This window comes from Quercus lobata, chromosome 11 (assembly GCF_001633185.2).
Source record: "Quercus lobata isolate SW786 chromosome 11, ValleyOak3.0 Primary Assembly, whole genome shotgun sequence".
NCBI lineage: Eukaryota > Viridiplantae > Streptophyta > Magnoliopsida > Fagales > Fagaceae > Quercus > Quercus lobata.
In genome coordinates, this window is record NC_044914.1 from 52,928,200 (window position 1) to 52,938,635 (window position 10,436).

General features: G+C 33.3%; 1 protein-coding gene across 1 annotated transcript; it reads right to left on the reverse strand.

Annotated features, from left to right (window-relative positions):
- Nucleotides 1-8,520: 8,520 nt before the first annotated feature.
- Nucleotides 8,521-10,208, reverse strand: LOC115969222 (vacuolar iron transporter homolog 4-like). Its single transcript, XM_031088820.1, has one exon. It carries the CDS (start codon nucleotides 9,077-9,079, stop codon nucleotides 8,681-8,683), a length of 399 nt encoding a protein of 132 aa, XP_030944680.1. The 5' UTR covers nucleotides 9,080-10,208; the 3' UTR covers nucleotides 8,521-8,680.
- Nucleotides 10,209-10,436: the final 228 nt, after the last annotated feature.

Below are 10,436 nucleotides of genomic sequence, written 5' to 3' on the forward strand. Positions count from 1 at the left end.
ACAAAATCAAAATACTTTGACATGTTTGTTCAAGCATTTAAAAATGTAAAACAACTACCTAGACGTGTTCATCTAGGTATTAAAGAGAAATTTGTGTTTTAGCCTAGAAGTGCTCATCTAAGCATTCAAAAGAAAATTGTGTATAGGCCTAGAAATGTTCATCTAAGCATGTAAGAGAAAACCAATAAGACATAGGCATGTTCATCCAAGCATAGCATAAAAGAAGTGAATAATGATTTGTAAGCATTTATTCTAGCATGTATAAAGAATAAAAAAAAAAGTTAACTACTTACCAGCATAAATTAAAAGGGGAAATGATCACCTAAAGGGCTAAGGAGAAAGCAAGAAAGTACTCAACTACAACCAAAGTAAGAACAATGGTTGCTCAATCGCTTTTTTTTCCTGCTTTCTCACTAGCTCTCTAGAGGGAATTCGGGGTCTAGAGAATGGAAGAGGTCTTCTCTATTTATAGGGGAAGGGATGGCTTAGCTTTAAAGCTAAGTTATTAGCTTTCTTCTGAAGCTAAGGGAGGAGATAACCTATTTAAATGAGCTGGGACGGATTTGGTGTTGATCTCCATTCAAATTTTGAAATGATGCTGCACCTGCTTCGTATTTTGGCTCTAATTTTCCGCTCAAAATTCCAATTGATTCAAGATGGGTGCTTTTTGAAAGGAAATTCAATTATCTACAACTTTTTCAGAAATAGAGAAAGCCAAATTTCAACGTTATCCATGCCAAAAATGTGTTTCAAATTGCTGCTGAAAATAGTAACGTCTTTTGAGCATTTTTGAATTTTTTCATAGGCTGTATCTGTTTCTTTACCCAATTTATTTTTCAAAAATCTTTCTTCTGAAGCAAAGGGAAAGGATAAGTCTATTAGATAGGCTTGACCAGATTTGATGTTGAACTCATTTGAAATTTTGAGAGAAAATTGAAGATAAGGCTGAATTTGTGTTATCTTCTGCACCTGTTTCGTATTTTGGCCATAACTTGCTGCTAAAAATTCCAATTGATTCAGGATTGATGTTTTTTGAAAGGAAATTTAATTCTATACAACTTTTATAGAAATAGAGAAATCCAAATTTCAACGTTTTTCTGACCAAAAATGTGATTCAAGTTACAGCTGAAGATAATGACGTTTTTTGAGAATTTTTTCTTTTCTTTTTTTTTTTTGAATTTTTCATGGATCATATCTCCAGAATTTTTTCAAAAGAGCAGATAAGATGCCATAAAGAAAAACATCTTTTTATTATTTTCTTTAAAAAAAATGAAATAAAATGAAATCCAATCAAAAATCACACTTGATTAATTTTAAATTAATTCTTGTGAGAACCAATCAAAATTAAGTGTTTAGAATAGGACGCGATCAGGCCCATCGTGTAGGCAAGCCATGATCATTGAAAATTGTTTGTATGATAACTTTTGATCAGGTGGTCCGATCAAAACCCATGACATACCATTATGATCGTTAGAACATCAAGATTTGTTTTGTATCACAAATCTGAAGATCTACTGGTTAGTTAAATGCAAGTTGTAAAATGGGGTGTCTATAGGATCATATTTTCTATTTGTTTTTAACATGCATGTCAATTTTCATGCCAATCGGGTGTAATTTACTATTTGATCTTTAAACTCGTCTTTTATGCGTTATTTTAAATTACAAAAACTTGAATTTAAACAATTGATTGATGATATAACTATTAATCTTTGATCACCTTGAAATTTTGTATGCATGAAAAATATATGAAGATAATGTAATCTAACGATACATTTGTCTAAATTCACATCGAATTAAGAAATATATTGTGGAGTTCTAGTTACACTTGATGTAACTCTAAAAAATGTTACACCAACCAATAACTTATTGTTGAATTTAAATTTTGAAAATCCAACCGTTGGATCACATTTTCTATATGTTCTTAACATGCATGCCAATTTTCATGCCAATTGGGTGTAATTTACTATTTGATCTTTAAATGGGAAGACGAAAAAATAGAGGGAAATTTAAATGTCTATTGCAGCGGTCCAACCCACCGTAAAAAGTACATATTGACCTGCCGCTATATCTAAGATTAATGCCGCTAAAATAGGTCTATTGCGGCGGGTCATTCGCTCGCTACTGTAGTCTGCCACAAAATACTTGAGCTATTGCGGCGGTTCATTGACCCGTCGTTGTATCTAAGTTGAGTGCCACTAAAAGAGGTCTATTGCGGTGGGTCATCAGCCCACCGCTGTAGTACGTCGCAAAATACTAGAGCTATTGCGGCGGGCATATGGAACGCCGCAATAGATCTCATATACAGTGGCGGGCAAAAAAAGTGCCACAATAGGCCCGCCGCAATTGCTCAGTTTTCTTGTAGTGTCATTTAAATATTATTACTTCGTTCTTTATTTATTCTTTTTTTAATTACACATCTTCCTACATTTTTTTGTTCAATACCTGATTATTATAATAAATTTTTTTTTTTTTTTTGAAGAATGAACAGTAGCCTATCAGACTTGATGGGCTATTGTTCATGAGCCAAACAAATTTTTGGGTAGAGAGAATCTATTGGAGTGGCTTTTTTTGGTCCCATTCTCTATCATAGAGAATATTTTACTTTTGCATAAACCATTGGAGATGCTCTAAGAATGCTTACTGGTTTGTTGAGATGACATCAAAGGAGGACCTTGGACCTAATAATTGGCCCTAAACTACACAAAGATTTTTTCTTACATTCTTTTTGTCTTTTAATCCTCGATATCAATTTTCTTCATCTTCTCCAAACTGTACATCATACTCCGTAACCATTTTTTATTCTTTGTACATTGTGGATAAGCCTCCATTTAGGTTAGGTTTACAAAGGTGTTGTATGTACATGTACTTCAAAGAAAGAAAAAGAAAAATCAATACAAATCTACATTACCCTTACCATTTGCTAAACATATTTTGTAATTTTTTGTGTATTGTATGAGTGAGGAATAATAAGTATAGAAAACTCTAGGGATACACCCAAACTCATGCTTTTGCTAAATTTTACAATATGTTTAAATATAAACTTGTAATTTGTACCCAATAATTCCACTGTAATCACAACCCGTGAGGCCAGAAAGCCCAGTAATAGCTACGATGCCCATTAACTTGAAGCCCAAGTTTTCTTGCTGTAATATAAGAAAATATCAGTAATCAAAAGTTCAGAACCACCATTGTCTCTCTCTCTCTCACCCCCTATTGGAGTTCCAAAACGATGTCGTTATGGAAGACGACGGTGCAGCAACCTCTTCTACTACTACAACAACACTCAATGCCAATGCATTCTTCTTCCTTCATTTCAACGAATAAGATGAATCAGAAGAAGAAGAGTATGAGTAACAGAAGACCCACGTCAATTCACAAAGAAGAACCCACGTCTATGGTTGACAATTCCCTACGTTAAACTCTTCCCTTCTATTTATACTAACCCTCTATTCTCTTCTCTTTCTCAAACTCACAAAAGCCTCGAGCTTTTCTCTCTCTTTCCCTGTGTGGTGAGGCTGTGAGCAATGGCACACCTAAGCTTTGTGGTTTTGGTTTTGGCATTGTCTCTTGGCTCCACATTCCCAAACTCTCTAGCTCCCTCTCCATCATTGTCTCCTGCTAAGCCACCAACTGTGCCTCATTCTGCACCAACTCTACCACCAACTGTGCCTCATTCAGCTCCAACTTCGACACCAACTACGCCTCATACTTCTCCAACTCTGTCTCCAAAGCATTGCCACCGGCCCAATCTCCGTCTCTAAAGGCCACTCCTCCGCCACCTCCACCCTCTCACTCTCCTTCTTCTTCTCCTTCTCCTTCAAATCCTTCTATTCCATTACCGGCCACTCCTCCCCCATCGATCGTAACTCCACCAATTGATGCCTCTGTTCCACCTTCCCCCAATGCTGTTGCTTTGAACAGATTTGCCTTTTTTGGGTCAGTAGCTGTCGGTCTCCTTGCTGCTGTTTTGGTCATTTAAAGCCTTTTGATTGCTCTTGCGCTGCACTGAGTGAAATCAACTACTTTTGTCTGGAGAATGGTTTATGTTTCCTTTGTAGTTTCAATCATGAATATTTTCTTAAACTCCTCATTTGTGATTGCACCGAAAATGGTGTTCAATGCTCTACTGTTAAAGTTTGCCGCTTTGATCTTTGTATCATCCCAATCAACCGGCACTTCCTTTGGCGTTATCCAGCCAATCTCCATAACTTGTCACACTTTCTCAACTAAAGATTACAAGAAAGTTCTTATGCGTACTTTCCAGTATACATAGTTAGTACCATCAAATAAATGACGTATAATAAGGGACTGTTATCTATCCATGACAAATAAGGTTCAATGGATCACACAACAATAATTAAACCTAATTAGAGTGTGTCCGCTTTGATACCACTTGTTGGGTTAAAATAATTGACCTCTTGCAAATTAGTTAATTACCCAAGTTAATTAATTAGTTAAATTACATGCAATAGGGTGGTAACACAAAAAAATCACCAAATAACTAAATGTAATAGAAAATAAATTTGACACAGATGATTTGTTTATAAATGAGGAAAACCACTAAGACAAAGTCTTACTAGGTGAATTTAAAGTCACAACTCCCAAGAATCTATTATTATCAATCACAAGCGGTTATAAGTATAAGGAATCTTATCACATCCTTTGGCCTATCCCAAAATACCAACTTACAGTTAATCCCTTACCCTAATACCCAATTAGACTTGTATTGTAGCGGCAATCTTTCTATTTAATGCACGAATCTCAGTACATGACTAACCAATGATGTACGGATCCCAGTACGTGATTAACTCCACCAACTTGAAGAAAATGTTGGCTACAAAGTTTTTCGCTTCATCAATAATGAAGATCAAAAAGCTTCTTGGTTACAAAACCCTTGGCATGAAGACTTAGTAACTTCTTTAGAGAGAATGATGAACTAGGTCACTATCTGTATGCGTGATGACTTTTAAAATAAGTCTTAAATATGTCTAGGATTGTGAAAGAAGAAACCCTATACAAATATTTTAGTATGGGCCAAAAATCAGATATGGAATTTCTAATTTCATAAGTCTCAATAGATATAGCTTGTGTCGAAAAACCCAAAACTAGAAAGTTGTAGATAATTAAGTCACGGTTCCAGCCCATCTAGCCTTTAATCAATTGGATTTTTGAGGAGAGAGATACGTCCAAAATACCGATCAGTGCTCAAATATGATTTTTCCTTTTGAGATTATGCCTCTTTAATTTCTTTCCTTACTTGAAGCTTCCAAACATGGTAAATAGCTCAAGACTCCAGTAGCACCTCCTTAGACATTTAAGCACGGTCCTCTAACTCCTCTTTAATTCTAGTTTGGTCTTCATTCTCTCACAAACTCTTATAAACTCATTTTTACACATGATTTCCTGAAAGTAGAAAATTACACATAATGAATGACATCTATTCAAGAAATTATGTAAAGATAAATAATAGAGACTAATGCAAATCATAGCTCAATTATACAAATTAAGCATAATGATAAGGAGATAACGCTCATATAAATATATATCAAGTATAAATTTTAAGGTGTTATCAAATAGTTGGATATCTTTATAAAAAATTATATATTTCAAATTATAATATAATATCTTTTAATGTTTCGGTTTTATTTTACTTACCTACTAGTGTTATGCCTATACAATGCACGGCTTAATAAAAAAAAATATGCAAATTAAACAATTTATTACAATAATATAATTAAATTACTTATCTAAAAAAAATTAAATTAAAAACTTTGAACTTATAAAGGAGATTTTAACTCTTTGAACAAAAATAAAAATGTAATAAGGCACATATAAACATAACACAAATACAAACCAATTGAAATAAAAAGATGAATCCCTTTTGGGAGAGAATACAAGCACCACATTTTTCATAACTATAGACTAAACAAATACAAGGTCCTCTTTTATTTTTTATTTTTATTTTTATTTCATTTTTTACATGAAAACCGCAATAATCCTATTGAGTTGCTGGACGCCACACAAACCGGCCTTCATAACTTAGTGACACCAGATTCTTGTCTACAATTGACAACTTACCACCTCAATGCTTGTGGGGGCAAAAAAAATTATGACTAAATTGTGCTATAGAATAAAAAAATACAAGGTCCTCTTTAACTTTGTTTCTTTCCAATTTTTTTTTTCCATGAAAACCCCGCTAATCCTATGGAATTTTTGGACACCATACAAAGCGTCCTTCATATATATATATATGAATATATTTAAACGTTTGTTCTTTGTGCAGCCACCTCTAAAATCAATCAACGCTGAGCGAATGAACGGGAGCACAAAGTCTTACTCAAAGGAATAATGGGAGATATCATAAAAATAAAAAATGAAAAAAATAAAATAAAATAAAAAAAAAGGGAAAAAAAGGAGATGGATCTTGGGATAAATTAAGTTGTGTCCTAATGTATTCATTTTACAATTTGTAATACGTATGACATTCTGTTAATTGTGATCATTTTATATTTTGTTTCTCTAAAGAGATTGTTATATTGTCATCCAATGTGTTATTAACATTATCGATCTTATGAACTGGCTTGTCATTCATATTTTTCATGTCTAAAAAGTTCTTAATCTAAACCTAATAAAATTTATTCAAGGAAGAACTGAAGTCAATAAGATTCTTTATCAATTTATACTCTGAAATCTACTCTCATTAAAAAAAAAAAATTTAAAAAAATGGCAAGTCATGTAGAAATCTCATATATTTAGAACTTGATTGTAGGAACCTCCACAGCAAAGAGTTCTACAGATTTTAGCACAGATGGAATTTACCCCCTAATAGGGGCTGAGGGATGTAGTTTACTCGTATTTTGGGGATTAACCTTTAATAGGGGCATGTTTATCAGCTCTTTTTATACTTGTCAAAAAGCCTGTCAGCTCTTTTTATGAAGTGTTCTTGTTTACATTCAATATATAAGAATAGCCATTTGGAATGATTTAGTAGCTTTTAAACTTTTGTAAGCTGATGGATAGGGAATAGTGTTATTGTGCCGTGGTGATGAAAGAATGCAATATTCTTTTGGCCACAGTAAGGTGAGGGATGTTTCCCTGGGCAGCCTCTGAACCTAAGCTCACTCCCAAGGGTCCCAAAATAAAATTTATCCCCTTATGATTTTTCCCTACTATTTTTTTTTTTTTTTTAAATACAATTTTTACATTTCACCTCCTAAAATGTAAAGTACCAAAAAAAAAATCAACAGGCTCAAATTAATAGATTTTGTATTTTATGGACAAATTATTTACTCTCTTGTAATTTTGTTATATCAGAGTTTAGTCCTTCAAGTTTTTCAATTTTGTTATATTTTATCCCTTAGAGTTTGGATTAAAATCCCAAACCCTATTTTAAATGGATTTTGGTGATTTTATTTTATTACATGCCTTAAAGATCAAATATAACCAAATATATATATATATATATATATATATGAACTATTAATTGCTAGCCTATTATTTAGCTAGGCTTACTGCTTTTTTCTTTTTTTCTTTTATTTTATTTATTTATTTTTTTTTTTGAAACATACACATAGCTCAAAAGGCAAAGAGAATGATGTTCTAAGACAAAGGTATATAACTTGCCTCATCTTCCTTTAAAAGTTATTATAACTTTTGAGTGAAGTTTATAATGTGCTATCATTTTTAGTTCATCTTAAATGTCAGGAGAAGTAATGCTTTAGACCAAACACAACCAATTTTACAATTTTTTGGTTTTAATATTGGTTGTCATCTATACTATTGATAATAGGATTCCTTATTTGGGTTTCATCATTTATATATCAAAATACTCTCAAGTTCATATGTTTAGAAAATTTAAATAATAAGGTTAATATTATAAAATCACTAATTTAAACACTCCTAAATTTTAGATAAATTTGGAAAAATAGTTTTTTCACACTCTCTCTACCTCATAATATTTTTTAACTAACTTATTTTAATACAACCATAACCCCTTATCCATATATTTTAAAATTATGCACTTTTATCTCTCTTTATTCCTAAGGACAAGTCAGTTACTAAAACTAAACATAAATAAATGCTTCTCTTCCTTTGTTTAATTTTTTTTAGACCTCTTTCTTTTTCTCCCAAAGGAAGGAGTAGTCATTTCCTATAAGGTAATTCTTTTAGTGTTCTTTTTTTTTTTTTTTTTTTTTTTTTTTTTTTTTTTTTTTTTCGTTTTATTGCTCATATGATTTTGATTGTTGCATATGATTTTTAGTTGCTTCCTTTTCTTTTCTTTTTTTGGGAAAATTTTGACTCTAAACCTAAAAAAAGAAATAGCCTCATCATATGCACGAAACACGTGTAACTCAAACACGTGTAACTCAATATGGACCATATTGACATCACAATACTAACTAATAACTTGCCACTTAAAATTATATGAGTGCATGCCCACATCGGAATTTTGTTTTTTATTTGTGTGCATATATGCCAGTACGAGTTTGTAGTGTATCTGAGAGAGAGAGAAAGTTCAGCTTGTACAAAGCATGGTAGTCATAACCCATGATAAACTACTTTTATAGCTTTTGGCAAGAGTGGGGAAAGGGAACAAAGTTACAAAAGAAAGGGAAAAGAACGCATTACATATCCCATCAGGCAAACACAATCTAAGATTGGAAGAAGTTGGGGTCTGATATTACAGCCCACTTAATCCAATCAGTTTGGTTAATCCAAAAGTTATAGTCATAGCAAGCAAACCTCCAATCAGAACCCTCGGTACAGACCTAAGCAATGGTGCCTTTACTAACATAGCACCCAACCACCCAAACACCACCAAAGCCGAGCTTACTGCACCCACCATCACTTCCACTCTTACCTTATACTCTTTTATGAACGAAGCTGCAACTCCCATCATCAATGAAGCTGTTGAGACCAGCCCATCGTTGGCTACTAACACAGCCGCACGTAACCATTGGGATCTTTTCGAGTAATCAAATTCCTTGCTTTCTATCTCTAGTGTTGATTGCTCCAGGTCATGAGTGGTGGGAATGGTGAATTTAGCACCATTCAGGGATGTTTGGATGTTGGATGCCATGACAAAAAAAAAAGGGAAAAGGTTGGGAACTAGCTAAATTAGTTGCTGAGGAAGGAGGTACTGAGGAGGAGGAAATGGAGAGGTGTGGAGAACACACGCCCTCAAGAAGCGTATTTATGGATGGAGACGCCCAGCTACAGAGGCAAAAGTTGGGTATGGGCACTAATGAAAACCAAAAAGATAAAAGGAAAACCACTAAACTAGCACCATTTGCGAAGAGAATTACAATGCTACATACTAACACTATGGCGGTGGCTACCTCATTAACTAAAGAATGTTGAAACTATGAATTGAGGTTGGTCTAGTCTTTTTCAAGATCTAGTGAAGTCAATAATGCCTTATGTTGGGGACCGTAATTATTTGGTGTGTGTGGAATGGAGCACTACAACTAATGAAATAGATTGCTCGAAGAGTTTTGGACATCTAAGTTATAAACAAAAAAACAAACAAAAAATTGGAACTTTGAGGGACGTATGGAACTGAATGCCATAGGGCTCAAACAGTTGCATATGCGACCTGGAAATTAAGCCAAATTTCTCTAAAGGATAACTTTCACTTTGATGTTCTTGTGTCTTCTGTCAAAAATTGTTTTGCCCACACATATGAACTGACCTATTGGAATTATTCTCTGATCACATCCCTAAAGAAAGTGGAAAAAAACTCATCAAACATTTATCCAAAAAATTAAGTAAAGAAGAAATCATCTCGGATATACCTTGTTTTGTTGCATCGTGCAAAAGTATTTAAACTTTCAAAAGAATGAAAAATTAAGATGATATATAGCTGTAAAACCCAATTAAAACCAATCAACAGGGAAAAAAAAAATGTTTTCTTGCAAACAAGCTAGATGAATGACTAGATAGATAATGATGAATGACGAGTTAAAAAGTAGAAAGAGAAATTAATAGTAAAAAAAAATATATATAGAGCAAATGACCCACCATTCAGAAGATTAGAGAAATCTGATCATGGTGGATATTGAACTAACTTCGTTTCCTAATGTCATGTAATCCTGCATATCAAGATTTAAAATAAAGTAGACAGGGAAGACACATAATTTTATCCAAAAATAAAAAGAGGAAGATATAATTATGAGAGAGGGGAAAAAAATGCAAGCATGGAATTAGAATTCTTGGGGTTCTAGGCTTCTAGCTATTACGTACCTTTCTCTTATGAATTGTAGAGAGAACACCGACAATTTCCCGTAAAACAGGGAATTAGAAGCTGGTACACTTTATGACCGTTATACCAGTCGCGTTTTTTCATGACTAAGGCATGATGATCAACATGACTAGAAAGAATAAAGGAAAAAAATGTGAAAGAATATTAATCCTCACGTTCCTGTGTCATTTCCATT

Bases quoted from the DNA above. Each gene is read 5' to 3' on its own strand.
- LOC115969222 (XM_031088820.1), bottom strand. From the start codon at position 9,079: ATGGCATCCAACATCCAAACATCCCTGAATGGTGCTAAATTCACCATT.